Source organism: Emiliania huxleyi, assembly GCF_000372725.1.
Source record: "Emiliania huxleyi CCMP1516 unplaced genomic scaffold EMIHUscaffold_71, whole genome shotgun sequence".
NCBI lineage: Eukaryota > Haptophyta > Isochrysidales > Noelaerhabdaceae > Emiliania > Emiliania huxleyi.
The window spans coordinates 524,202-550,991 of NW_005196681.1; the positions used below are offsets into that span (position 1 = coordinate 524,202).

Consider the following 26,790-nt stretch of genomic DNA (forward strand, 5'->3'; position numbering starts at 1 on the left):
GCAGCTCACACGGGTGCGGCTGTCGCTAGGCGCCGCCCGGCTGGACGTGCGAGGAGCGGTGCGGCCCGAGCGGACGGCCGTACCGAATCTACTCTGGCCCCGAGGGAAAGAAGGCCCAGTCGCTAGCAGAGGCGAGGAGGGGGCAACCCGGCCGAGGCCGCGAGCAGCGTCTCCTCACGCCTCGACTTGTGAACAGGCGTGGAGAAAGCACTCACCGGACGAGGCAGGCTCGGCCGCGCCGCCCGCCGCGCCGCCGCCCGCCGCGCCGCCACCCGCTGCGCCGGTGGTGGCGGCGTCGAGCGGTGGCGCGGGCAAGGCGGCGCCGGCCAAGCCCTTGCCTGTGTACTACACGTCGGAGGGTCGAGCCTACAACCGGGACGGCTGGCTTGCCTGAAGAGGCCACCCGCGGAGGAACTCGAAACTGACGTGACAGGGCTGCCACGAGCCGCCTCGGCCGCCTCCGCCCCCGGCCGCGGATCCGGTACGTCAGTATTCGGCAGTGGAGCGCGGGACCACACGGTCGCCATACGTCAGCCGTACAACCCCATGCCGCATGCGGTTAACCAAGCTGTTTTTTCAGAAAGTTTTGTAGAACGCTGCCACGACCCACGTTTATTACGGGGTGTGGACCGTGAGTTGACCAGGGGTTGTGCGCTGGGCCCTCCTGCTCGGCTCCACCTCCAGCCAGTAGACAAGTCTTGTCATCAACAGAGTAGATGGATCTGACCTCGGGGCCGATGTGACCAAGCGCTGGTGGCGCGGTTTTACCTCACACCCATGGTCTCACAGTGTGCCGGCAGTCGCCGAGCAGTGTGTGTCGCTCACACAAGCCGCAGCACAAGTGACTGAGGGCCAGTGAGGGCGAGCCCATCGCTGTCACAGCTGTGGCAGCCGCACAGTGGGCTGTACTAACTGTGCAGACCGTGTGAGCAGCAGAGGAGCTGCTCTCCAGGCTTCAGTCGCAAAGAGGTGCATGCCACCGAAAGCGCTGTCGAGGTTCGCCGAGCGCGGCGGAGGTTGGGGGACACCGTCACCGACGAGCGCGTTGGACTTTTCACTCAGAACAAAGACGGGGACACAGCGGACGGTGCGGGGTGTGTCCCCGTCATAGCGGCGAGGCGCGGGACCGTTTGTGCCGAAGTGGGTCGCGTCCCTCGATTTCCGTCAACTCACGGTCCACACACACTTGAGCACTTGAGCACTGGATAGGGTCGATTCCGCATGGTACGGGACCCCTCGATCCACACACACCCTTATAAACCGCCTCGCACGCACTACGCAGGGGGGGTCCAGCGGATGACAGTGGATCAGTGTTCTACCTTGAAGAGTGACACGTTCCGAAGAAGATCTCGGCCGAAAAAGCAAACTCCAAAAAAATTACGGAAAATCTCATACACGCATCACTTGCTTAACCTTGCCACCACCGGGAGCGGCCAGGGCTCGTCATAGACTCGGTCGAGAGACCCCAGATTGGCATCCATGCCTTTCTGGACAGGGTGGCCCGCCACAACGACCCCTGGAATTGCGACTCGCCGCTTTCCTCCCGCTGTGATCTTGCGTGAGCTCTGTGTCTTGATTTGCCAACAACATACCTAAACACAAAACTCTTTTGACGATTAGCAGTAACCCATTCATACACACCCACCCTCTAAAATCGAATACATACCACGTTCGGATCGCTCCTCATCGCAAACCCTGTCAGCACTCAGCAGTTCACCCGTACCACGCGGAATCGACCCTATCCAGTGCTCAAGTGCTCAAGAGACTAGAGCGCGTGAGCGCGGCGGCGGCGAACGAAGTTGGCAATCGCCAGGGCGCAGGGGCGAGCGGCGGGCGCGGGCGCGGCACCCGCACGGCGCTGCGGGCTCGGAGGCAGTAGTCGGCGGGGCCGAGGGACCATACCCCCCACTCCTGCAGGTTAGGTTAGGTTAGGTAGGAAGGTGAAGAACAGCCAGGCTCGGACTGGACACCAGCGCGGTATGGGGGTGGACGCGAGACAGATGATGACGACACGCTCGAGCGACACACAGACACAAACAGGCTCACAAGACACACAGCCAGCTGGCTGCCACACACCCTGAGTGGGCGTACACATCACTCAGAGCCACGTCCCCCCTGTCGCCCCCCCCAGCACTATCTTATACACTGAAAATGCTCGTCCGTGCCGTGAACGAAAGGAGGCGTTACGTCCCGAGTATGGCGGAAGCGGCGTCCGCGCAGGACGACCTCTCCGCCTCGTCGGCGTATGCGACACTCGATGCGCTGCTTTCAGAGGGCAAGCTCACACAGGCGGAGCTCCAGCTGTACAAGTCCAAGTTCGCCAAGCTCCACGCTGCCGTCCTTCAGACATACGACAACGAGGTGCCATCGCTTGAGCCGCCCCGCCTCGCCTGCCTGCGCACCCATCTGACCCGCTCGCCCGGGAATCTTCAGCACGCACCGCTGCGCATCTACGCAACTGCATTGGCTGCCAACGCCGCAGAACTTACTGCCCTCCACCTCCGGCCCCACAGCGCACGCTGCTTGCAAAGGCAAAGCAGCTCAATGCCGAACTGGCAGAGGAGCGCCGCAATCTGGACGAGGTGTCCCGCAAGGCGGAGGAGGGCTCCGAGACTACAGCCGCGCTGCGTGCCGAGGTCGCCAAAGGGGAGGCCGAGCTTGCGGTCAGGGAGGAACGGGTGGGGCTGACCGAGCAGGAGCTCGAGGAGCTGCAAAAGGTGCACCAGGATCTCGAGGGGGACATCGCGAGCGTCGCCGCGCGGCAGGCGGCTGAGCTGACGCCGCAGATCGAGGCACTTGAGGCGGCGGTCGACGAGGCGCGCGCTGAGCTTGCAAAGTCCAAGGCATCGCTCGCAAAGGTTCAGCGAGACCGCAATGAGGTGCGGTGGCAAGCGAGAGATGCCCATTGTTTACTGCGTGCTCTCCCGATCCAACGTGTCTACCTGCTCCTCGGGCGCTCACTTCAAAGCACGCTGCTGCCCTACAGGTGCAGAGCCGATACGACGAGCTTCGGCAGGCGCGGACGGACGTAGAGGCGCGGCGCGCGCAGCTTGCGGTGCAGCTTGTCAAGGTCAAGTCGGAGCCGGACAAGGTGAAAAAGCAGGCGGACGCCGTGGCGGGTGCGCTGGCGGCGCTCGAGGCGGAGAGCGCCAAGCAGCTGGACACGCTGCGTGGGCTCGATGGGGAGCTGGCGCACCAAGTGAAGCGGCGGAAGGAGCTCGAGGAGGGCAGGATGGGGCTGGAGATGGCGGTGGAGCGGCACCACGCCATGATTGAGCAGAAGGAGCGCACTCGCGACGAGATGCTCAAGCAGCTAGACCTCCTCAAGGAGGAAGCGGTGCACGCGGCGACCGAGCGCACCCGGCTTGCGATGGAGGTCAAGGACGTGAGCCACGACGCGCGGCGGGAAGCGGACGCGCTGAACCGCAAGGTGCGGGAGTACAACCAGGCGCTCCGACGGTGTAAAAAGGTCGAGCTGGCACTCAACAACTCGTTGTCGCAGCACCCCTTCCTGCAGCGGCAGCTCGACGAGGTCGTGCGGCAGGTAGCCGCACTGCGGGACGCGAAGGCGAAGAACGACGAAGCCGCGGAGGAGATCCGGCGCGACGTCGACGTGCACATCTCGAACCTGCTCAAACAGGAGACGGCCGAGGAGGAGAAGAAGGAGTGGCTGGTGCAGCTGATGGAGGACGTCAAGGCGCTGGAGGCGGACCTCGCCGAGGTGACCAAGGAGGAGCACGACAACCGAAAGGTGCTCGCGCGGCTCTCGGCTGAGCGCGAGGCTGCGGCGCGCGAGGCGGCCAAGGTGATGCAGTCGGCAAAGGATGTGCACGAGGAGCTCAAGGTGAAGGAGCTGGTCATCATGGACCTGACCAAGCGGGTGGTCGACTCGGCGACGCGGCTCAAGGACTTTTCGAAGCTGTATGACGCGGTCAAAATCGAGCGCAACAAGTACGTCACCAAGATCCAGACGTCGGCGCAGGCGCTCGCCGAGATGAAGGAGAAGATGAAGATCCTGCAGAACGAGGTGGAGATCCTGCGCGCCGAGTCGGCGCAGAAGGACCGCGCGCTGCACAAGGAGCGGATCGAGCACACCGGCTCCTTCAACGCGCGCGACCAGCTGCGGGCGGAGACGAACCGCCTGCAGACCTGCGTCCGAGAGAAGGAGAAGGAGGTGGGGCAGCTCGCGGCAGAGGCGGAGAACCTCAACGCGGTCGTCAGCGGCATCGAGCGCGAGATGGTCAAGCTGAAGCGGCAATATGAGGTGGCCGTCGAGGAGCGCAACTACACCGGACTACAGCTCATCGACCGCAACGACGAGCTCTGCATCTTATACGAGAAGTCCAACCTGCAGCAGTCGGCCCTCAAGGCGGGCGAGGCCGAGATCCGGAAGCGCGAGGAGGAGATTCGCGCCGCAGAGCTGCAGGTGGCGGAGCTCGCCCGCAACGTGGAGGCGGCGCGCCGAAGGCTGCCACGGATCCCACAGCTCGAGGAGGAGGTGGCGCTGCTCAAGGCGCAGCTCGAGGAGGCGCGACAAGAGGCGCAGAGGCTATCCTCCGACCTCGAGGCGCCGGACAACAGCGGCCGCTGGCGCAAGCTCGAGGGCACGGATCCGGAGCCGGAGGAGCTCGTCGCCAAGCTGCACGTGCTCGAGGAGCGGCTGAACGACAAGAAGGAGCAACTTCTGGAGAAGGAGCTCGTCCTCGAGGAGGTGACGAACCTGTCGCTCAAGCTCAAGGCGCGAGCCGACGAGGGGCGCGAGGAGGCGCTCGAGCTGTCAAAGCGCGTGAACGAGTTCCAGGGCAAGATCAAGGGGACGACCCGCCGCATGATGGCGACCGTCTCGGAGCTGTCGATGTACCAGGCGACAGCGATGAAGCTGGCGCACGAGAACCAGCAGCGCGAGGCGGCGCTGCGGGAGCAGGAGGCCAACGTGCAGGCGGGGCTGCCGCCGTCGGATGAGGTGGAGCGCGAGTGGCTGCGGCACGAGGCTGACATGCGGAGGAGGAGGGCGGAGGCGCTCAAGAGGAGCGCGCAGCAGCAGGAGGAGCCGCCGCCCTTCGGCGCGCCGTCGACCGCGGTGCCTCGGCCGAACGCCTACGTGCCGGACGACGCGATCGGACTGCCAAAGCCTTACGGCGTCTTGGCGCGCCTCGCGGGGGAAGCTCGCGCCACCGCACATTCAATGACCGCCCCTCACCGCTCCCGATTTGCTGTCTAGGCACCCTTCAAGCCGAGCGAGCTCGGCTCGACGATGCGGCACACCCGCAAGCCGGTGCTGCGGGAGATCGAGATATGACTGTCCGGCCCAGGATCTACTTTTCGTACGGTTGGGTTTGTCTGTGTGAGAGTGTGACAGGTGTGTGTGGGAGCATTGTACTTGGTAAAGCAGAGGCGTTTTGACGGGGAGTCCTTCCGTTTTGGCGGCTAAAAGTTAAAAAAGTGGAGGGCGGGCTGGGAGTGGGACACGGCGCAAACCTCTGTGTGGGTCCTCTATACACGAGAGAAGACTCTCTGGTTGATGTTGTCGTATATTCGTATATTCCCAAGCAACTCTGTGTGTGTGTGTGTGTGTGTGAAAGCGCCGTCGCAACTGCCATACCCTCCATACCCTGCTGTGCGGTACCTTACCCGGCAAAAGTTGGAACCCAGCTCTCTACTCGAGTATCGCCAGCAGGGCCCGCTGCGAGGCCCGCGCTCCACCACAACCGCCCCTGCCTCACCCCGCGATCACACGACGCTTCTCTCCGCCTCCTCCGAGCGCGGTGTGAGCGGGCCTGACAAGAGTGTGCACCCGCTCAAAGCCCGGCGCTCGGTGCACTCGCGTCCAGCACCGATCGCTGGACGCCGGCTGCGCCACTGATGCCCTCGCTTCGCACCTCCTCCCGCAAGCTCACCGACGAGGGGCATCCCGCATGTAGCAGGCACGAAAATAACACACATGGCGTCGGAGGCGGAGCGCAAGAAGGTTGCCCTGCGGCGCCTCGGCGACGCCACCTTCTCCAAGGTTGACAAGGTCTCCGCCGAGCTCTTCTCTCTCACCTATGGCGCGGTGGTCACGCAGGCCCGCCCCTGCCCGCCCGCTGGCAGCGCGCCGCTCATGCCCGCTCATCCACCCTCACGTGACCCGCGACCGCGCTGGTGCTCCGCAGCTGCTCAAGGACTATGAGGACGTGGCGGCAGCGAATGTGCCAGCATCGCTGCCGCGCGCCCGCTGAGCGTGAGACACGCCACGACAACGCGTCCCTGCCCACGTGGCAGGTGCAGCTCGAAAAGATGGGATACAACATGGGCGTGCGGATGGTGGATGAGCTTCTCGCTAAGGTGGCCGCCCGCCCAGCGAGAGGCTCGCTGGTGATGGTCGCCTCGCCGACCGAGCTGCGGCCGCCTCCCCGCCCCAGGCGTCGCTGGCGCAGTGCGCCTCCTTTTCCGAGACGGCCGAAGTGGTGGCCAAGGTCGGCTTCAAGATGTTCCTTGGCGTCAACGTGGAGGCGGCGGCCGCCCGCTCGCTCCCTTCCCCGAGCCGCTGCCCCACCCCCTCTCCGTCCCCGGCAGGTTGCGGCTGCAACCTCGTCCGAGTTCCGGCTGCTGCTGAGCGAGAACCCGCTCGCCGAGTGCCGCGGAGCCGGGGCGCCGCCGCCGAGCGGTGCCGCATCTCAGCCCGGCGTGCCGCGAGTAGGTTCGTCGAGCTGCCAGAGGAGTGCTCCAAGCTCGAGTACTCCGGCCTGCTCTGCGGCGTGCTGCGCGGCGCGCTCGAGATGGCTCGCGGCGCTAGCATGCAGACACGCGGGGTGTATGTGGCCGAGTGCGGCGGCGACACCCCCGCCCGTCTCGGGCGCCACGCAGCCGAGGCTACCCCCTCTTCGCGACTCTCCCGACCCTGCGTCGGCACCCCGCGGCGGCAGGTTCAGATGCGAGTCGAGTGCTCTCTGCTGCGAGACACGTTGTGGGGCGACGAGGCGGAGGAGGGGTCGTCGGATGTGCTAGAGCGAGTCCGTGTCGCCTCACCGCGCGACTGTGAGCAGGTGACGGAGATCCGAGTGCTGCTCAAGGAGCGACTCGTCGAGGAGTTTGTCGACGACGACGAGTAAGCGGATGCTGCGGATATACGTCTCCAACGTGTCTGTCGCGTGCCGAGCGCAATGAGAGGGGAGCTCCGTCCGTGCGCACGGTGCGTATCCCTGTCGCGTGCGCGCAGGCCCGCACGGCGGCCGCGCGCGCCACAGGGCCGGATATATTTAAAAATCGGATATATGTCTCTTGTGTGTTACGGGGTGTGACTGTGTGGAGGGTGAGTTGACCAAGGGGTTGTGAGCCGGGCCCTCCTGCTCGGCTCCAGCCGGTAGACAAGTCTTGTCATCAACAGAGTAGATGGATCTGACCTCGGGGCCGATGTGACCAAGCGCTGGTGGCGCGGTTTTACCTCACACCCATGGTCTCACAGTGTGCCGGCAGTCGCCGAGCAGTGTCGCTCACACAAGCCGCAGCACAAGTGACTGAGGGCCAGTGAGGGCGAGCCCATCGCTGTCACAGCTGTGGCAGCCGCACAGTAGGCTGTGTCAACTGTGCAGAGTGTGTGAGCAGCAGAGGAGCTGCTCTCCAGACTTCAGTCGCAAAGAGCTGCATGCCACCGAAAGCGCTGTCGAGGTTCGCCGAGCGCGGCGCAGGTTGAGGGAAGCCGCCACCGACGAGCGCGTTGGACTTTTCACTCCGGACAAAGACGGCCGCACGCACACGAGCTGCGGTTGTGCGGCCGTCATAGCGGCGAGGCGCGGGACCGTCTGTGGCGAAGTGGGTCGCGTCCCTCGATTTCCGTCAACCCAGCATCCACACCCTTTATGGCTGTGGGAAGATCATGTATTATAATGAGGGAAAACGATCGGGTTGCGAGTACGGCGCCGCCCCTCTCTCACTTCCAGCCCGCCTTCCACGGCGTCCAGCTCTCGGAGACGTGCGCAGCGACGAGGGCGGCGGCGGCGTCCGCCTCGGCATCGTCACCAAAGAGCATCGCTGCCTACACGCGTTCCCCGCAGCAAGCGTGAAGAGGCGCTGTCACAGGGGCCATCGCGAGGGCAAGCCGTTGCGCTGCCAGCTGCACAAACTGCGCCGGCTCGAGTTGCTCCGGCCTCAGGCGCAGCATCTCCTCGGGCGGCGGCTCTTTGGCGGCGGCCAGCAGCGGCTTGAGGGTGACGCGGAGCATCTTTCGCCTGGCCAAGGGAGGGACACCTCTCTCTCAAGGCTAAGGGCCGCAGGCGGGCGGAGGGGAGGGGAGGGCGGGACCGCATGTCTCTCGTGCGATGTCTCTCGTGCGGCGCCTCTGCTCGAAGGCGAGCTTGAGCAGCCCGCTAACCCTAACCCTAACCCTAACCCTAACCCTAACCTCTGCTCGAAGGCGAGCTTGAGCAGCCCGAGCAGCTGAGAGCGCTGCGCCGCCGACAGGGGCAGCGCCGAGCCGGGCGGCGCCCCGACTGGCCGCAGCCGCAGCACCGCTGCGCTGCACTTTGGCTCGGGCCTATTCGGTGACGCCGCGCTCGCGGTGTCGCGGGAGCGTGCGGGGAGGGAGGGGGTGCGGTGCGCTGCTCGCCTGAAGGCGTGGGGCGGGATCTCGAAGAGCCGCTCCGGCTGTCCGAAGAGCTGCGTCATCACCGAGAGGATGCCGTAGTCCTTGCAACGCGGCGGCGCGAGCAGCTTGTCGGCGACCTCGGCCTGCATGGAGAGGACGACCTCGTCGATCTGCTCGAGCGAGCCGAGCAGCTTGAAGAGGAGCTGGCTCGTCAGGTAGAAGGGGGTGTTGGTCAGCACCGAGAGGGGCCCTCCCCTCTCCGCCGCGAGAGCCGCCAGGTCGAGCCCGAGCCTGCGCAAGGCGGGCGGGGATTGGCGGCGGGGCTCGCGAGAGGACGGTGGCGCAGAGGCGCGACTCACAGGTCGGCGTGTCGCAGCTCGAGCGCGGGCAGGTCGGCGCGGAGGATCTCCACCATCCGCTGATCAATCTCCACGGCGAGCATCTCTGGGTGAGACTGCAGCAATAGCGCCGTCAGCGCGCCCTGCCCCGGACCGAGCTCGACCACCCTTCGCCCGTCGCCGTCGCCATCGCCGCGGCGGAGCGACGCCGCCATCCGCTCGGCGAGGGCGTCGTCCACCAGAAAGTTCTGCCCGAGGCTCTGCTTGGCCTTTGGACGCTGACGCTGCTGCCTCTCGCCGCCGGGAGCCGCGGCACAGACGAGGCACGCGCGGCGGCGTGAGGCGCGCGCGACGGCGGCGGCGGCGGGAACGGCCCTGGTCGGCACAGCTCGCAGGGCCGGTGAGGCCGTGACGAAGAGGAGGAGCATCGCGGTGGCCGAGGAGGAAGCCGCGGAGGCTCTACGAGCTGCTGCAGCAGCTGTCAAGCGCCGGCACAGTCGTACAGTTGTAGGCAAACCAGGTTCGTTGTGAAGAGCTGGCTGGGGCGCGCCACCCAAGAGCCTAGGTAGGTGCGGATCGGCAAGAGCGCAATCGATCTTTTTGCCCTCTATCACCTTGGGTTGTAAGAACTTGAAACACACCACGCAGGGGCACAGCAAGCACGGATAGCCGTTGAGGAGAAAGGGCATAAGGTGTATGCGCAGCCACGGCCGTGCCGCGGTGGGCGCGCCACCTCCCGCGAGCGCGGCGGGATCGGAATTGCGGCCGGAGGGAAGGGCGAGCCGCCGCCGCCGCCGCCATATACCATCAGCGACGACGACCGCGGCTCGCCCCAAACGCCAGGCGCTGGATCGGCAGTAGGGCTTGGGCGGCGCAGCGTAGGCCTCGAGCCACACGAGTCGCCGACAACCCCCCCTCATCGACGTGATGGCCGCACCCGCTGCCGGCCGATGCAAGCTGCCGCCTCCACCGCACCAGCGATACTGGCCGCGGCTCGCCGCCACGCGCCGGCTCGGAAGAGGGGCTATCGGCGGCGCAGCAGAGCGGCATGCGTCGTCATTCGAGCAGCACCAGGTCCCCTCTTCGACGTGACGGCCGCTCCCGGAGCCGGCCGGTGCGCGCCCGACCCACGCCCCCTCTCGCACCCCCCCGGTCCCCCTGCGCGGCGCCCCCTCCACTGCGCGCCGGCTCGAGCGCCTATTGCCAAATCGCGACTTTCGAGCGCAGTGCGTGCGCCCCACACGTCACGCGAGCGCAGGAGAGTTTGCGGCAGAGCAGTACCGTGTACTAGCCGGAGGCATCGCGCCGAAAACCCCGCGCATTCCGCCCCAACAGAGGCTGCAGGAGGCAGATGGCCAATAGCTGTCGTTTAGCGACCATCGTTACGAAATGTAGCGTTACCGGGAGCTCTCCAAGCTGTCTTGGGTGGTAAGAAATAACAGAAATTCAAGGGAGGGATGGGAGGACGGCTACACCTTTGAACGTGTGGGCGGCAGCTGTCTGTTTACAGGCGCTGGCCGCCCGCGCGCGCGCCGGACCGGCTCCGGCACGTCCGGCGCTGGGCGGCGCGCGTCCACACTGCGCGTCGCGCAAAAGGCGAGCGCTCGCCGCCGCTACGGCGGCGGCGGCGGCCGACGGCCGACGGCCGACGGCCGACGGCCGACGGCCGACGGCCGACGGCCGACGGCAGACGGCATACGGCCTAGGGCTCGGCTGGGCGCGCACGCGCACGCGCGCGCGTCGCGCGCCACGCGTCGCTCCGCGAGGGCGCGCGCCAACCGCGATTCGAACCGGGGCCAAAAGGCGCCTGGAGGCTGCGGGGCTGATAGAGCAGGCCGGCTGCGGCTCCTGATGTACCTCCGCTTTTGGGTGGCGGTCGCGCGCTGCCGACGGCGCTCGCCGGCGCTACGGCGCTCGCGGCGCGCTCGTGGCGTTCAGGGCGGCTCGCACACGCACACGCACACGCACACACACACACACACACACACACACACACACACACACACACACACACACACACACACACACACACACACACATGCACAGACACACAGCCCCTTCCCCTCCCCCCTCAAGGGCGAGGACACGCACAGGCCGCACCTCTAGTGAGGCCCGCATAGTATGTGGGAGACTCGTGCCGCCGCCCCTGCCACCCCTGTGTCAGTGTGCCTGTGGTAGGAGAGACTGCCAGCGACAAGCTGGAGGCAGGTCGCTAGACTGAGATGAGACCGCCAGTGGATGTGGGAGTCCACCGCGCACCGCGCTGCGAGCCTGTCGTGTCCCTTGTCAGGAGCAGGAGAGCCCCACCTGTCCCCCTGATCGTTCTTCCAAAATCCTGCTCGTGCAGGTGGGGACCCTGTCCTCGTCCCATCCCTCGTTTGGCGTGTCTGTTTTCTTTCTTTTCTTTCTTTGGGAGGACGGCTAGCGCACCACACCCCTCTCCTTAAAATCCCTGTGTGGTGGCGGCGTGCCGTCCTCCCATCCCTCCCTTGGCTTGCCTGTGTTCCTTTTTTCTTTCTTTCTTTGGGAGGACGGCACGCCGCCACCACGCAGGGATTTTAACAGTCGTACTCGAGTAGGCAGTCGCGCCGGCTCGCGTGGCCCTTTTTTCTTTTTTTAAGTTTCTTGTTCGTGGAATTGCAACACAAACAAGAGAGAGAAATAAAAATCTCTCTCCCACAAACACAAACACAAAACAAACAACAATTACGTGTGAGTGTTAGAGTTGTTTGGTATTGCTAAAAATCTCTCTCTCTCTCAAAACAAACGAGCGGGGCATGCCAGTCGATTTCTTCGGCGACTACCTTTACAACAAGGCCCACCACCGGCGGCCCCACGACGGCGTCCTCGCCGCCTGGGCGGACGCGATGCGCGCCCCGGCCAACGCGCCGGTCGTGCACGGTGACAAGGAGAAACCAGAGCTCACCCGGCAGTACAACGAGGGGTACAAGGTCGACCTCGCGGAACCCCACGCTGGCCCGGGAGGATGCGATGAGGTGAATGAAGAGTCAAGCTCTGGACGCCCCTCCTCAAAAGACCTCCTCGGCGGGCGTTGGCAACGCCTCGAGCGGCGGCACGCCCGCCTCCGTTGGCCACTCCTACGCCTTCGGCAACACCGAAGAGAAGGCCCGCCGCCTAAACATGGGCTGCAAGGCGCGCGGGCAGCCCGGCCAACCCTTCTCCCACAAGACCGGCCACGGCTACGTCAAGGGGCGCATCGCGGTTTCTACCACGACGCGATCTTTGTCAAGCGCAACAACTTCAACCTGCTGCTCCACGAGACGTTCGGCGGCGGCTTCTCGCCCACCGCCGTTCTCAAGCTGCGCCGCCTCGCGCGCAAAGCCGCGCGGCAGCGTCGACCGCACGGCCTACTCGCCCAAATACTCGCTTTCTTTTATGTCCCACCATGCAGAGCGCATCTCTCTCTCTGTTGTGCGAGGCGTGAACCGCGCCATTCGCTCTCACCTGGCAACCCTGTCTGCACGTCTCGCGCGCGCGTGAACAGGGCTCCAGGCCCCAAATGACGTGTGAGTGTTAGAGTTGTTTGGTATTGCTAAAAATCTCTCTCTCAAACACAATCTTGATAATTGCTAAAAACGGTAGTGATCTGATCACCCGAATACCACGTTCGGATCGCTCCTCATCGCAAACCCCGTCCAGCAGTCCTCCTCCGGGAATGTACGTAAGAGCTACATACACTGAAAAATCTCTCTGGAATTGTGCAGACAAGCAGAGGAAGAAAGAGCAGGTGGGGACCCTGTCCTCGTCCCATCCCTCGTTTGGCGTGTCTGTTTTCTTTCTTTCTTTTAGGAAGAAAGAGAAAGCGGATACGAAACAAGAACACAACGCACTCTCTCACATGACAAGCGATCCCACGTCAGCGATTGTGGGGACTACATGATTACACGAAGGGTGGGGGGGGCCGTCCGCAGAGCTAGGCGGCGCGGGCACCCCCCACTGCCATGGGGCCGAGCGTAAGAAGCTGTTTGCCGCTTGCTTGTTCTTGATCCAGTTGAAGAAAGAAAGAAAGAAAACGGACAAGCCAAGGGAGGGATGGGAGGGACGGCACGCCGCCACCACACAGGGATTTTAAGGAAAAAGAAAGAAAGAAAACAGACAACCCAAGGGAGGGATGGGAGGACGGCACGCCGCCACCACACAGGGATTTTAAGGAGAGGTGTGTGATGCGCTAGCCGTCGCCCACCCTTGGGAGTCTGCCTCTTTAGATATCTCTCTTCGCAGTCTCTCGCCGCTTCTCGCTGCAGCCTTCATGCCACCTCGCGGTCGTCCCACTCTCGTCGTTCTCTCCCTTGTCATTTCCTCCTCTGAAAGAAAGAAAGAAAGAAAACAGACAATCCAAACGAGGGATGGGACGAGGACAGGGTCCCCACCTGCACGAGCAGGATTTTGGAAGAACGATCAGGGGGACAGGTGGGGCTCTCCTGCTCCTGAAAAAGGACACGACAGGCTCCTCTGGCGCAAAAAGGCCGTATAATGAAATTCTTTTTGCTGCGCAGCGAGGGCGGCGGTGGACACAGCGACAATCCCAGTGGCTTTGGGCACAATCCCAGTGGCTGTGGGCATAATCCCAGTGGCGACCACATGCTGCCCTTCGAGTTCACCTACGTCAAGATCCCGGCCGACGAAGCGCTCGATTATGAAGAGCTGCGCGGCGAGATCTCAAAGGCAGGTGACAGCCTGCAGGCGCAGCTCAAGGCGGCGTTCGCGGGTGGCAGCATCAAGCGGGTTGATCACCTGCGGCAGACGTACGGAAGGGACGTGGAGAGCAAGCTCGACACACTCAACCGCATCGCCCAGGAGGAGGGCTCCGTCGAGCTCTTCGCGCTCACCAAGCCGAGCAAGTCGTCGCAGCCGGTGCCTCACGCGGGCGTGTACCTCTACATCGACGAGATGGGGATGCTCAAGGACCGGCCAGTGAACCGGCGCGCCTTCGAGCTGGCCCGCTCGTGCGGCCTCGAGCCGGAGCAGCCCTTCCACGGCGACGCCTACGTCGGGAGGGTGCTGGTCGAGCCGGGCCTGCGGCAGGCGGACTTCCACGCGGCGGAGGTGGTGTCCTCGAGCCCGTGGATGGCGAGTGCGCCCGCGGAGAACGCGGCGTACGCGGCCGCCATGCACGACTACGAGCAGGCGGCCAAGGCGAAGCAGGTGGGGCCGACCGAGGAGGAGAGGAGCGAGGCGAGGGGCTGGAGCTGGTCGCAGACGGCGGAGGAGCTCGAGGTGAGCGTGCGGCTGCCAGAGGGGGTGAGCAAGAAGGAACTCAAGGTGGCCATCACAGCCACCAGGCTTGTCGTCGGCCGCAAGGCGGGCGGCGACCCCATCGCGCAGCTCGCGCTGTACGCGCCGGTCAGCGCCGACGAGTCCACTTGGACGATGGGCTCCGACGAGCGCGGCACAACGGTCTGCATCGAGATGGAGAAGCTGCACCCGGAGACGTGGCCTCAGCCAGAGAAGGTCTCGTGATGACGGATGGCGTGGCTAGAGCAGAGCATGTGTGTGCAAGTCCAACACCGGAATCCGGATGAAAACGTGCGGATCTTTGGCTTTTTTTTTTGCTTTTACCTCTTTTTGGTGGGTTGCGGTCGAGGGTCGGCCCCGGTAGTCATTTAAAATATAGTCATAGAGTCGTACCCTCCGAAAGAAACCTTGCGGTGGCAGGGCACTCGGGTCATTGGCACCGGAGCAAGCCTGCCACCCGCATCGCCTCGGCCCGCCGCAGCGTCGCCTCCACGTTGCCCGCCACCACGCCGCTCCCCTCGCCGCCGGCAACCTCGGCGAGGCTCCACCACCGCGCGTCCATCGCATCGTCCGCCGCGGCCTATGCGGAGAGCTCGGCCGCCTCAGAAGTCGCCGCCTTTCGGCCTTCCGGCGCTGGAGTCGAAGCGCCGGAGGCTCGCTCCCCGGCTCCACAGCCTCGGCGTAGAACTGCGCGATCAGGTAGTGGAACTGGACAGCGCCGTCGGCGTCGCGATAGATGGCGTCCGTTGCGGTGAAAGGCCCTGCGTGCCATCGCACGGCACCTGCGAGAAGTAGAGCCGTCCGTCTGCAAAGAGGGTCTGAGCGGCGGCAAGGCAGTGTCTCTGCAAAGTGTCTCAAGCGCACCTCCGCTGAGCCGGCACTCCTCTTCGAGCTCTCGCCGCGCCGCGTCGGCTGAAGTCTCGCCAAGCTCGACGCCCCCACCGGGGAGGCTCCATGACCCTTTGCCTGGCGGCTTGCCACGCTGGACGAGCAGGTATTCCGCCGGCCCTTCCTCCGAACGGCGCACGGCGACGGCGACAGCGGCTCTGGGCACGCTGCTGTAGGCACGTGCGGTTGCGGTCGCGGCGGACATCAGCGTCGTGAAGCGGCGGAGGTGGTGGAAGCGCAGCATCGTCTGTCTCTTTTTCCTTTTGTACACCGAGGCGGTGCCGGTGCCGAGCGCGGGCAGAGCCCACAGGTCGGACCTAGGAACCAAAAAAGACTCCGGGTCCAGCGCGAGGGTGGTGGCGTCCGCGTCGGGAGAGGGCTGAAGGCGGGGGAGACCAACCCGATCTCTCCGGCGTCCCGGGAGCGTGATTGACACCTCCCCCTGCGCCAACAGCCCCGTGGAGGTAGCCTCTTCGGTATCTTATCCTCTTCCATTGCAGATTTCGCGACTCTGCGTGGCAGACTCACACAGCGAGCCTTCCTGTCTCCCTGCTGCCGATTCATCGGTTGTGCTCACTCAAGATATTGTAGAGACCGACCATATGCACAATATCTTGACTGAGAGCTAAGGCCTAAGCCCAGTTCGACGATCGGCAGCCTCACCGAAGGTCGCGCCGCTGCGCAGCGAGAGCCAGGCTCGCCCGGCGAAGGTGACCAGAGAGTGCTCAACAAATACCAGAAAAAATCAGGGAGCCTCAGGGAGTGCCACTGCCACCACCCAGGCCGCGGGAGCCGAACGGCTGCGCCGAGGACAGCTCCCTCAGTGTGCTCCGCGGCCCACCAGTGTGCGCCGCGGCGCCGTCCAGCCACTTTGGCGGCCAGCCACCGGTCGAGTTCTTCGACTCTGGAGGACAGAAAGGTACCTCTGAAAGGTATTTTCATGCTCTATTTAGCGCACTTGGTCTCAAAGAGCAACTCCGTTCACAGCGGGCGTGATTCACAGGTAAGCATGAGCGAAGCATGGGCTGGGAAGAGGGTATGGGATCCGGTATGTTCGTAAGAGCCAGAAGCTGAAAAGCAAGAAATTCCGTAGACGTAACGTTCCGCCGCCCGGGGGCCGCGTGGACGGGCACATCGTGCCGAGGGCGCAACGATTACGGGTTAGCGTCAAGGCGGAAAAGAGGGCTGTGTTTCTCGCTCCTCCACCCATAGACCGTACGCTGCATGGGTGGCGGCTCTTCGACGCAAGCAAAGCCGCTCCGCGCAGCGACCGCAATTCCCCCGGCGCTTGCCGCGGCGTTGGAAGAGGCCGGGCTGAATCAGTACGCTGCAGCCATGGTGGCGGAGGGCTGGGACGATGTGAGGCACCTGTCGAGCCTGGACGACGCGTCGCTCTACGACGTGGCCGCCGACGTCGAGATGAAGAGGGGGCACGCCGCCCGCTTTGTGAGCCACTTTGGCAGCGGGCGGGCGGGCGGCGGCGGCGGCGGCGAGAGGGGCGGGCTGGGCGCAAGCAGTAGAAGGGAGGGCCTCGACCGATCGGGCGGGGCGCGGCAAGGGTCGAGGAGCATCCGGTCGTACGAGGCGGCGGACCTGGTGGCGGAGCCGCTCGACGAGGAGAGCCTGAGCGACATGGTCATCCTCGCCGTGGAGGGGCCGGTGGAGGCGCCGAGGGCGGCGGACGCGACGGCAAAGGCAGAGAAGAAGGAGAGGCGAGGCGAGGCGAGCGGCACACCAGCACAGTCGAACGGCCCACCAGCATCGGCTGAGGAGGGTGGCAGCAGCAGCAAAAAGGCGCAGCGGCGCACAAGCGTCCAGCCCGCTGGAGGGGGAGAGGGGGGGCAGGCGGACGGCTCTCCGTCGGCGGAGGGGGAAGAGGAAGGGGCGAGCCCGCGCGTTCCGGGGGAGCGAGCCGCCAAGAAGAAGGGCAAGAAGAAGGCCGAGGGCGAACTGCAGGCCGATGCCGGAGGTGAGGCGGAGGGCGAGGGCGAGGGCGGCAAGGCCACGCGAGAGAAGAAGTCGAAAAAGCGGGCGGAGGACGGCGGGGGCGGCGACACGGCGGAGGAAGGCGGCCCGGCCGGGGAAGAGGGGGAGGCCAAGAAGAAGAAGAAGAAGGACAAGGCGAAGAAGAAAAGCAAGGAAGGGGCGGACGGGGCGGACGGGTGACGGTCTGGGCCGAGCTCAACTAGCGTCCTGTGGGAGGGTGATACCTCCCCGCGAGAGAGAGGGGGAGAGTGAGCTGTGGGCTGTGAGGTGTGACGACTTTCAGCAATACCCATTGACGCATTGAGGTGCGTGTGACACCCCGTGTGGGTTGGCTGGGTCCGTGTTCTCGCGCGCGCGGGAAACACACACCCGACATGGCCCCCCGTCTCAAAATCAAAACCCTTCCCCGCGCTCTGTGTGTGTGGTTGATATGAGGCACCACACTCTACACCCCAGACTAAGACGTACAGCTGAAGAGTGCCACCCGGAGCCTCGCCAAACCCTTGGAGCACTTATGCAGTCCGTTGGGGCAACCTCACACCCAGGGCCGGGGAGTTAAGACGAAGCGCACACCCAGCGCGCCGGCTGCCGATCGGCATCGGGCTGTGGGCTAGAGAGCCCTGACCCTTGGGGGGGGCGCGTTCGTGGGGAATGGGCCATAAAGTAAACACGGGTCTCCGAGGGTTAGTCTGCGCTTTGGGTTTCCCCTGTAGCGGCGGGGCGCGTCTCTACTCGGGTAACATGTTGCAACAAACAGCAACACCAGCCAGACACGCACACGCGACGCAACCAACTCTAACTCGACGTCACTAACTACTCAGGGCACCCTCCGCTCGGAAGAAGAAATCTCTCCCCCGCTCGGCCCCCCCACCCTCGATCCGGATTTCCTGGTCCTCCCTCCCGTTCTCTCCGCTGGTCAGGCAGCGCGGCCCGCCTGGAAAGAAAACAGACAACCCAAGGGAGGGATGGGAGGACGGCACGCCGCCACCACACAGGGATTTTAAGGAGAGGTGTGTGGTGCGCTAGCCGTCGCCCACCCTAGGGAGTCTGCCTCTTCCTATCTCTCTTCGCAGTCTGCCTGGATCCCGGATACCGCATGACTTCGTATTTCTCTCAGCCCAAACTCGCGCCGCCGCATGGGGCACGAGCCGCCTCTGGCCCTGTTCCGCCTAGCCGGGCTCGGGCTCGCGCTTGCGGCCCTGCACGTCGCCGGCCCGGCGATCTCGCGCGCGACGCGGCTGCCGTTCATTACCGTCTGCCTGCTCGCCGGCATCGGCCTCCAGCCGCTGCTCGGCGGGCCGCTCCTCTCGCAGCTGCAGGCGTCTAGCCAGCCAGAGACTGCGGCCCCGCACCTCCCACCCACTCCCTGCAGCACCGACCCGCTTGCGACGCTGACGCCTCGCGCCTGCGCTCTCTCTCAGCCGGCGAGCAACGCGGCGCTGGGCATCATCACCATCGCCGCCGGCTCCGAGCTGGTCGTCGCCAACCTGAGGACGCAGTCGCGCGCCATCGCGGCCGTCACGTCGAGCATGGCGGCCGCCACCGTCGTCGCCGTCGCCTGTGCCATGGCCGTCTTCCTGGCCGCATACCCGGACGCCTTCACCTCGGCCGCAGGGACGAAGGACATCCGAGACGGCTACGGCAGGTCAGAGCGGCAGCAGCACGCTGGCATCGGCCGGCCACATGGCGGTGAGGGAGGTGGCGGTGGAGGCGGAGGGCCAGGCGGCGTTTGGGTCGGCGGCAGCGACCGAGGCGGCGCGGGGCCAAGGCTGCCGGGTGGGCAGGGCGGGCCGCGCTCGTCGTCGCTCGACGTGCTGCGAGCCGCGCGCGCCCACACCACCCCGCCGCCGCCGCCGCAGCTGCTGCACGGCACGGGCGCAAAGGTGGCTTCTAGCAGCAGCAGCAGCCATCCCTCTCTTCGGGCGCCCCTTCCCCTCAGAGGCCCCTCTCCCTGTCCGAATGTAGGCCACCAGCGGGCAGTTCAAGAAGCGGCGACCCGCGCCGCGCGCGCGCTGGGGAGGGGCTGGAGAGAGGCGCCGCGAGAGCTCGCGAGTCTGCGGAGTAGGAGGCTGGCGGCCGTCGCGCCGGAGCCGCAGGGCAGCGGGGGCCACCGTCCTGCGCCTCCGCCGCCATCATCCCGAGGGGCCGACAGATCCCGAGGGCGCGCTGGCGCGGCGGCGAAGGGTCGCAGCTGCAACGGCGTGCCTGAGGCGGCTCGCTGCTCGTCGAGGCGCCGTTCACGCGCACCGCCTATCGGAGAGAGCACACGCACCCCCGCCTCAAACCACGCCTCGCCTGACCCACGCCTCAAACCACGAGGCTTCCGACGAGGGACTCCGCTTCCCTGAACCTTCCCCGAACTTTCCCCGAACCTCCCTTCTAGGGCGGTGCGCGAGGCGTGCTCGAGGCGCGACGCCGCCGGCAACGAAGCCCGCGCTGCTTGTGCCGCCGCCGCGAAGGGGCTCTTTGTGCCGGAGTTCTGCGTCCGTGAAGGTCGTTCGCACACGTTTGTAGGCGAGGTCACTTGCGGCGTCTGCCCCGCACCGCCCCGCACCGCGCTCCCCGCCTCCGGCGCCGCAAAAGCGAAGTCGGCGCTGGGCGGGGCGCCAGCCGCGGGTGCGGTTCGCCCTCCGCCGCCGCCGCGTGCGGCGAGCAGGGTGGAGGCGGCGGCGGCGCCAGCTGGAAAGGCGGCGCCAGCTGGACAGGCGGCGCCAGCTGGAAAGGCGGCGCCAGCTGGAAAGGCGGCGCCAGCTGGACAGGCGGCGCCAGCTGGAAAGGCGGCGCCAGCTGGAAAGGCGGCGCCCGCGCTGGCGACGCCCAGCCCGGTTGAGTCGGCGAGAGGGAGGCAGGCGTCGACGACGCGGCAGGACAAGCAGAAGCCGTCGGCCCGCCCCGCGCCGACGCAGGTGGCCGAGCAGCGGGCGGGCGAGGCGGCGGCGCAAGGCAAACGGTTGGGGGAGAGTAGGGCAGGCGGCGGGGGCGGCGGGGCTGGCGGTGGCAGCGGTGCGTCTGCATCGGCGGCGGAGGCGGAGGACGACGACGAGGACGAGAGGGGGGCGGGCGGGCTGGGGGCGGGCGCTGCCGACGAGAATGTCAAGGGTGCGGTCGCCGTAAATGGGAAGGGGCGGGGTGGTATCCTCGACACTGTCCCGCCGCGAGGCCAGGCGTGGTGGCCCCAACCCTCTGACCCAAACCCTAACCCAAACCCTAACCCTCACCCTAACCCAAACCCTAACCCAAGCCCCAGGCGTGGTGGCCCTCTTCTCTGGCGTGATTGCGGTGGCTCGCTCGCCCGCATCAGCGCTCGCCGTGATCCGCGAGACGCGTGCTGGCGGCCCCTTCACGCAGACCGTGCTCGGTGTGACCATGGTCTCGGACGTGTTGGTCGCCAACCTTGCTCCTTGCCGCCACGTGGTTGTCGCGCCCACCTCGACCCCTCGCGGCTGCCTGCGCCGCAGGTGATCCTGCTCTTCTCGGCCACGACCGAGCTCGCACACACGCTGACCGACCCCTCCCACCCCGTCACCCTCTCGGGAGGCCACCCCGCCGCCGCCGCCGCCCACTTGTGCTCCATCTTTGTGCCGCGGGTGGCGGCGGAGCTGGCGGCGTCGGCTCTGCTGGGGTTGCTCCTCGCGGCGCTCTGCTTGCTCGCGCTGCGGGTGCCGGAGGCGCCACCGCCGCCCGCGAGCCACCGCCCCTCCGCGCTCCTCCTTGGCGGGTAGCGGGGCTCCCCTTCTCCCTCGGCCGCAGGTGCCTCCTCTGCCGCAGCTGGGCTTGCTCGGCGTGGGCGCCGCCGCCTTCTCTGCGCAGGTGCTCGAGCAGAGGGCGTTACAGAGGGCGCAGCTCGGACAGCGCCTCTGACCTCGACACAAAAGAGTCGCTTACTACTACTACCGTCTCTGCGCCTCGACACGGCGCGAGCCCGCCCTCGCCCTCGACGCGCTGCCCTCCCCGCCCCTCCGCAGGGCCTGCTGGACCAGCTGCTCGTTCCGCTCGGCGTGACTGCGCCCAGCCTCGAGCCGATGCTCGCGTGCGTCATCACGGGCTTCGTCGTCTGCAACGGCGGCGAGGTCTTCACGGGCAGGGACGAGCGGCGGCAGCTCGAGGCGCGCCCGTCGGCTCGTGCGCGTGCGTCCTGCGGACAGCGCTCCCATTCACGCGCGCGGCCGTGGTCAGGCGCTCGTCAACTCGTCGATGCACCCGACGCTCCTCTTCTTCTTCACCACCACCGGGCTGGGCATGCGCCTCTCGGTGCTGCAGCACACCTGGCCGGCGGCGGTGCGCCCGCTTCGTCGCCCGCGCGAGGCGGCGTCACACGCCCGCGTGAGGCGTGCCGCGGCTGCCCGCAGGTCGGCCTCTTTGTCGTCCGGCTCGCCGCCCTCTACTTCGGCCACGCGGTGGGCGCCCGCTGGGGCGCGATGCCGCACCGGCTTCGCTCGTTCGGCTGGATGGCGTACGTGACGCAGGCGGGCCTCTCGCTCGGGCTCGCCTCCGAGATCGCGACCGACTTTGCGGGCTGGGGGCCGCCGCTCAAGGCGGCCGCCGCGCCGCACGGCGGCGCGGGCTGCGTGGCGGCGCCTCCTCACGACCGACGCGTGCGGCTAGGCGACGCTGATGTCGGTCATCGTGCTCAACCAGCTCGTCGGTCCGCGGCCCGAGAGATCCCGCCTCCCGGCAGCCGCGCCGCCCGACCTCGCCCCGCCCCGCCAGGCCCGCCGCTGCTCGAGAGCGCCATCCGCGCCGCCGGCGAGGCGGGCGGCGCGCTCGACCCGTACCACCTCAGGCGCGCGGCCCGTGCCCGCCCCCCGCCGCCCCACCGCGCGCGTTCTGAGGGGCGGCCAGCGAGGGGCCTAGGCACGAGCCGGGCGCGCGGCGGCACGACTCGCGCAAGACACTCACGCGCGCCGGCAGCGAGAGCGAGAGCGAAAACGGCGACGGCAGTGTCGTCGGTTTTGGAGGGCTCGTTCCGGACGGGCCGTCGTCGCCGACGGCGGGGATGGCGCTGGCGGAGCTCGTGTCCGACAAGGAGCGCGGCTTCTTGTGAGGAGGGCTTGTGCGGGGGGTGGTTGGGCTCTGAGAGCTGCCCGCCCCCTCCCTGCGCGTCCTGTGTGAGGATAAACAAACGAGAGCGCACCTTGTCTGGCACACTTTTTTGGTCGTGATGGTCGTGTGTGTGAGGCGCGCGGAGGGTGGCACGCTGTAAAGTTGGCCGCAATAAAGCGCGTGCATAAGAGTGTGCGAGAAAACAACCCGGCGAGGGCAAAAGAAAAAAGAAAGCAACCCCACAACCCAAATGAGGGATGGGAGGAGGACATGATTCCCACCTGCACGAGCAGGATTGTATAGAGGATTGTATGGAAACCGCGATTTCTTTTGCATGATCTAAAATTATTTTTGCAGCGTTCCTTGAGGTTAGGTAGGAAGGTGAAGAACAGCCAGGCTCGGACTGGACACCAGCGCGGAATTTTGCACTTGGAGCACTTGGAGTGCAGTCAGTAACCTCACATCCAGGGCCGGGGAGCTGAGAAGCGCACCCAGCGGGCCGGATGATCGGGATCGGGCTACGGGCTGGAGAGCCCTGACCCCTAGCTAGGGGGGGTGCGCGTTCGCAGGGAAAGGGCCGTAAAGTAAACACGGGTCTCCGAGGGTTAGCTCCGCGCTCCGGGTTTCCCCTAGCAGCAGACCGCCCCCTCTACTCGGAGCTATAATGAACATCACATGAATTGTACCGGCAATTCTTTTTTGCCAGGGCTTTGCAACACGCTTCTTCGCAGGGTTCCGGCTCCCACCCAGATAGGGGGTCTGTTGCCTACGGTTAGACCCCATGCAATAGGTAGGTAGGTCCGGTTTTGACCGCCCCAGAGGGCCCCGCAATAGGTAGGTAGGTGGTGGTGGTGGGCTTGTAGGCGGGAGGGTCCGTGCCCTCGACTCTGTCGAGGGAAGAGAGTGCCGTTTTGGAGCCGTCCATCCAACGCCTCGAGAGCCCAGTGGGCCATGCTCTGGCGGGCTCGCGAGCGGCGCGCACCGCGGTACAAGCCGGCGCGCGGCGGGCGCTGGGAGCCTATTCACAGAGGGCTAACGGGTATTTTTTTGCTTCGCTGCGCGGCCTGGGAATAGGTAGGTAGGTGGGGCACGGAGCCTGGCGATTGGCGCCCGCAATAGGTAGGTAGGTAGGGCGTTTTGGTGCGAGTCATAGGCAACAGACCCCCTATCTGGGTAGGAGCCGGAACCCAGCCTTCATCCAGGGAAAAGGTTGCACCCACCGGACGCGCTTTTTCGGGTCTCGGCAGGTGGCGTTTATTTTTGCTTGGCCGGGTATCATGATGAAATTCTGCAAAAACCTGACCGGCCCCTGCCCTGCCCCTACCACCTACCTACCTACCTACCTACCTACCCTACTTATGGGAAACTAAAAAAGAAATCATCGGATGGGTGAAGGTGGGGTACTATACCAACTAGAGTGATGGTTGGTGGTACTCTCCTGCATCCACAGTCCTTCTTGTGACATGGGAGGCCACTCTCAATCAAGCCCTACAAGCATCAGATCACCCATTTGGGGAGGGTTGACATCGTGATTTCCGCGGAAAATTTCTTTTTCTGCTGTGAAAATTCCAGCTTGAAGAGAGGGAAAACCCCGACGGGAGGGCCCAGACCTACCCTACCTACCCGTCATGATACCCGGCCAAGCAAAAATAAACGCCCCCCCCCCCCCCCCCCAGCTGGTCTCGGCAGCCTTCGTTCGGCGAGCATGTGCATGCCAGCGCTTCTCCTATCGCTACCATTCGCGCTCGTCCTTCGTCTCCCCGTTCGCACGGCGCCGAGGCGTGGTGGAGCGTGGATGCAGTACGCGGGTGGCGGCGCGGCAGCGCTTGACGCCGACGCCGCGGCGCTGCTGGAGGAGGCCCAGGGCGACGTGGAGAAGGCACGCACGTCGTACGTCGGCTACACGCTTGCGTACCTGCAGGATTCGATGCCCGAGCTGTACGAGGCGCTGAAGACGGACCCCAGCCGGCCGGACGCCCATGCCGCGCTCGTCGAGGTGACATGGGATGCGATCGCGGCCTTCCTGCCGGTCACGCACGAGGCGGCGCCTTCGGGCGAGGCGCAGCGCCGGCTCGGAGCCATCGCTCGCGTCGCAAACGACGGCAGCGGCCCTCCTCCGAGCCGCTTCCTCGACGTCGGCTGCGGGACGGGGCTCCTCCTCCCCTTTGCCGTCGCGAGCGGCGTTCCGGCGGCGGCGTACCGTGGCGTCGACCTCTCCTCGCGGATGGTCGAGGTGGCTCGGCAGGCGCACGGCGACGGCGCGCTCGCCGCGGCCGCCTTTGACGACAGGAGCTTTGCCGACGTGCTGGCGGAGGAGGTGGCGGCGGGCGCGGGAGCCGAGGGAGGGCGGCACGACGTCGTCGTCTTCAACGGCGCGCTGCAGTTCTTCGCCGACCCGGTGGCGACGCTGCAGCAGGCGGCGGGGCTGCTCCGCCGCTCGCCGCACTCAAGGCTGGTTGTGGCACACGTGTCGGGCGCCGCCTTTGTCGAGCGGGAGCGGCAGGAGAACCCGATGACGGTGCTGTCGACGATGCCGACGCTCGCTGAGCTCAGCGCGATCGCGGGGCCGCTCGGGCTGCAGGCGGGACCCGTCTCCACGCGAGGCGGCGCCTCCCCACTCGCATGCACTTGCTGCTCTCTCCCCCCTCTGACAGGTGGTGACGCCCTCCTTCTTGGGCACCGAGCCGGAGAAGATCGAGGCGGCGCTGCGCGACTTTTACCTGGTGGTGCTGCGCTGGGACGGCGAGCACGGTGGCGTCGACGGCGCGCCGCCGCCAGAGGGGGGCGCGGCGGAGGGCGGGGAGGGGGAGCAGGAGTGGGGTCTGTGGAAGCCAGGGCAAGACGACAACGCAAACGAGTAGCCTCTGTGGCGAGAGTCGAGAGTGAGGGAGGCGTTGCACTGCACACACATCACAACCACATGCGTAATAAAATTATGAAAATGAAAAAATATCAACGGCGGGGTCGTCGTCGGGGAATCCCGAATCCGTTCTCCGTCGTGACTCGTGTGTCGCCCCCCCCGGGGGGGGGGGCCTCGCGATCGTGCAGAAAGATACAGCTCCCGCGAGGCGACACGCGGATCGCGGTGGGGGCACACACCACACACCGCTCACCAACGGCAACGCGCACCGGTTCTTGCACTTTTACTGGTGGAGACGTACTCGATAGCGGTCCCGCCATAGCTCCCACATAGGAGCAAGAGGCCAGGCAGGGGCCGCATCGGAGCGAAGAGTGCAATAACATCCACAAACACAGGCGATCGCGAAGGATCACGGCGCAGCGCGACCATGAAGTCCTGGCTGCCACACTTGAAGCCTCCCCCCCCCCCCCCCCCCACCAAAAATCTTCTGGTTCCACTTCCTACATACCTTAAGGTACATACGTTTTACCCAAAAAGGAACGGACACACGAATCTCCAATCCAAAGGGATGAAATCCCTTCTGGATATAATCGCCCAATTATCTCAGGAATATAGTGTGAATGCCCGGGAAGACGAGAGGGTCGTTCCCCCTTGTCCTTTTGCCCCACCACAACTTGTGTGTGTTGAGAACTTTACCTTTCCAAGCTTACCTTACCTTCGCCTTAGGTCCGCCTCTCACACAAAAGCAAAACAAAAAACAAGTTAGAGTTGTCGTTGCACGTTGGTATTGCTAAAAATCTCTCTCTCTCAAAAGCAACGGCCGGGCCCGAAATCGCACGACAAGATACGACAGCACAGTGACAGTCAGACACACCGCCTCTCACACCCTCACCCGGCACTGTCTGAGATCTGAGCTTCTACAGTTTCTTATCATTCAACAAGCCCTCCCTCTAATGCTGTCTTAAAAGTCCGACACGGGTTCGGCACCGGGCACCCTCACACAGCTCACAGCTCACCTCCTCGAGTGTCGTGAACCTCTCATAGACCAGCGCGCAGCGCCATAGCAGGTATTTTATTCTCAATAACAAGGTCTGTGAACGCGCACTCATTCATGACACCGGTCTCAATGCCCCCCCTGCGCGCGGGCCTTCTACCCGCGGGTAGTTAGTCTCTCCCCATCCCCACAGGGCCTCCAGGGCTCGCGCCTCAACCTCTCATAGACCAGCGCGCAGCGCACAGCGAAGAGGTATTTTCTTGTATTTAAAATGAACTCGGGGGCACGGGACGCGGCACAAACGGGCAACACACAAACACAACAACTCTCTCAAACGGGGCACAAACGACAGGCTACAAACACGGGGAGGCACGTCGTTTGAGGAATTTTCTTCTCAATAACGTGGCCTGTCATCCCCAGGGCCTCCAGGGCTCGCACCTCAACCTCTCACAGACCAGCGCACAGCGCCATACGAGGATACGACGTATTTTCTTCTCAATAACAAGGCTGTGAAGGGGCAACTCCGTGCACTGACGGTCGGCCGCCAGAAAACACGCCTGCGTGGATCGCGTCACACCAATCCTCGCTACCCAACGCGGCCAAAGGATATCCACCTGGAGAACCGGACTGTGAATTCCTCGCGGAAACGGCGTGTTGTAGCACAACGGTCGCAACGGCTTCGAAGACAACCCGTCATGCCAGAAAACCCGCCCGTGGACGAGCATGCCGCGCTGGCGGACATGATCGACACGCTTGACGGAGCCCTGGGGGCGGCCGGCGGGTCGGTGACGCCAGAATACTCTGCGCGGACGCTTGCGCCCGCCAGCGGCGACTCACCGGCGTTGGTGAGGGTGACGGTTGC

At 65.4% G+C, this 26,790-nt stretch overlaps 8 protein-coding genes across 8 annotated transcripts; 6 read left to right on the plus strand and 2 right to left on the minus strand.

Moving 5' to 3' along the window:
* Positions 1-2,196: 2,196 nt before the first annotated feature.
* Positions 2,197-5,299, plus strand: EMIHUDRAFT_105794 (hypothetical protein; the record flags this gene model as incomplete). Its single annotated transcript, XM_005761464.1, has 4 exons — positions 2,197-2,361; positions 2,532-2,879; positions 2,987-5,080; positions 5,222-5,299. The coding sequence occupies 4 exons, from the start codon at positions 2,197-2,199 to the stop codon at positions 5,297-5,299; spliced, it is 2,685 nt and encodes an 894-aa protein (XP_005761521.1).
* A 369-nt stretch (positions 5,300-5,668) lies between these two features.
* BET3 (trafficking protein particle complex 3) lies at positions 5,669-7,890 on the plus strand. Its single transcript, XM_005761465.1, has 11 exons — positions 5,669-5,690; positions 5,922-6,064; positions 6,153-6,188; positions 6,262-6,324; positions 6,402-6,491; positions 6,556-6,614; positions 6,680-6,761; positions 6,906-6,959; positions 7,026-7,108; positions 7,167-7,266; positions 7,834-7,890. The coding sequence occupies exons 2-9, from the start codon at positions 5,942-5,944 to the stop codon at positions 7,089-7,091; spliced, it is 573 nt and encodes a 190-aa protein (XP_005761522.1). The 5' UTR covers positions 5,669-5,690; positions 5,922-5,941; the 3' UTR covers positions 7,092-7,108; positions 7,167-7,266; positions 7,834-7,890.
* An 813-nt stretch (positions 7,891-8,703) lies between these two features.
* On the minus strand, positions 8,704-9,329 carry EMIHUDRAFT_67983 (hypothetical protein; the record flags this gene model as incomplete). Its single annotated transcript, XM_005761466.1, has 2 exons — positions 8,704-8,854; positions 8,923-9,329. Coding segments are annotated over 2 exons (558 nt in total), but the record flags the coding sequence as incomplete, so codon positions are not given.
* Positions 9,330-9,828: 499 nt separating this feature from the next.
* On the plus strand, positions 9,829-10,263 carry EMIHUDRAFT_216954 (hypothetical protein; the record flags this gene model as incomplete). The annotated part of the gene is made up of 2 exons (XM_005761467.1): positions 9,829-9,975; positions 10,129-10,263. The coding sequence occupies 2 exons, from the start codon at positions 9,829-9,831 to the stop codon at positions 10,261-10,263; spliced, it is 282 nt and encodes a 93-aa protein (XP_005761524.1).
* Positions 10,264-13,503: 3,240 nt separating this feature from the next.
* EMIHUDRAFT_105797 (hypothetical protein) lies at positions 13,504-14,382 on the plus strand (the record flags this gene model as incomplete). Its single annotated transcript, XM_005761468.1, has 1 exon — positions 13,504-14,382. The coding sequence occupies one exon, from the start codon at positions 13,504-13,506 to the stop codon at positions 14,380-14,382; it is 879 nt and encodes a 292-aa protein (XP_005761525.1).
* A 205-nt stretch (positions 14,383-14,587) lies between these two features.
* Positions 14,588-15,250, minus strand: EMIHUDRAFT_105798 (hypothetical protein; the record flags this gene model as incomplete). The annotated part of the gene is made up of 3 exons (XM_005761469.1): positions 14,588-14,737; positions 14,830-14,939; positions 15,022-15,250. 3 exons carry the CDS (start codon positions 15,248-15,250, stop codon positions 14,588-14,590), a joined length of 489 nt encoding a protein of 162 aa, XP_005761526.1.
* Positions 15,251-20,111: 4,861 nt separating this feature from the next.
* EMIHUDRAFT_452969 (hypothetical protein) lies at positions 20,112-22,075 on the plus strand (the record flags this gene model as incomplete). Its single annotated transcript, XM_005761470.1, has 9 exons — positions 20,112-20,130; positions 20,279-20,415; positions 20,490-20,699; positions 20,782-20,841; positions 20,997-21,137; positions 21,208-21,309; positions 21,381-21,488; positions 21,637-21,676; positions 21,864-22,075. The coding sequence occupies exons 2-9, from the start codon at positions 20,398-20,400 to the stop codon at positions 22,073-22,075; spliced, it is 891 nt and encodes a 296-aa protein (XP_005761527.1). The 5' UTR covers positions 20,112-20,130; positions 20,279-20,397.
* Positions 22,076-23,869: 1,794 nt separating this feature from the next.
* Positions 23,870-24,935, plus strand: EMIHUDRAFT_216961 (hypothetical protein; the record flags this gene model as incomplete). Its single annotated transcript, XM_005761471.1, has 2 exons — positions 23,870-24,664; positions 24,729-24,935. The coding sequence occupies 2 exons, from the start codon at positions 23,870-23,872 to the stop codon at positions 24,933-24,935; spliced, it is 1,002 nt and encodes a 333-aa protein (XP_005761528.1).
* Between the last annotated feature and the right edge of the window lie 1,855 nt (positions 24,936-26,790).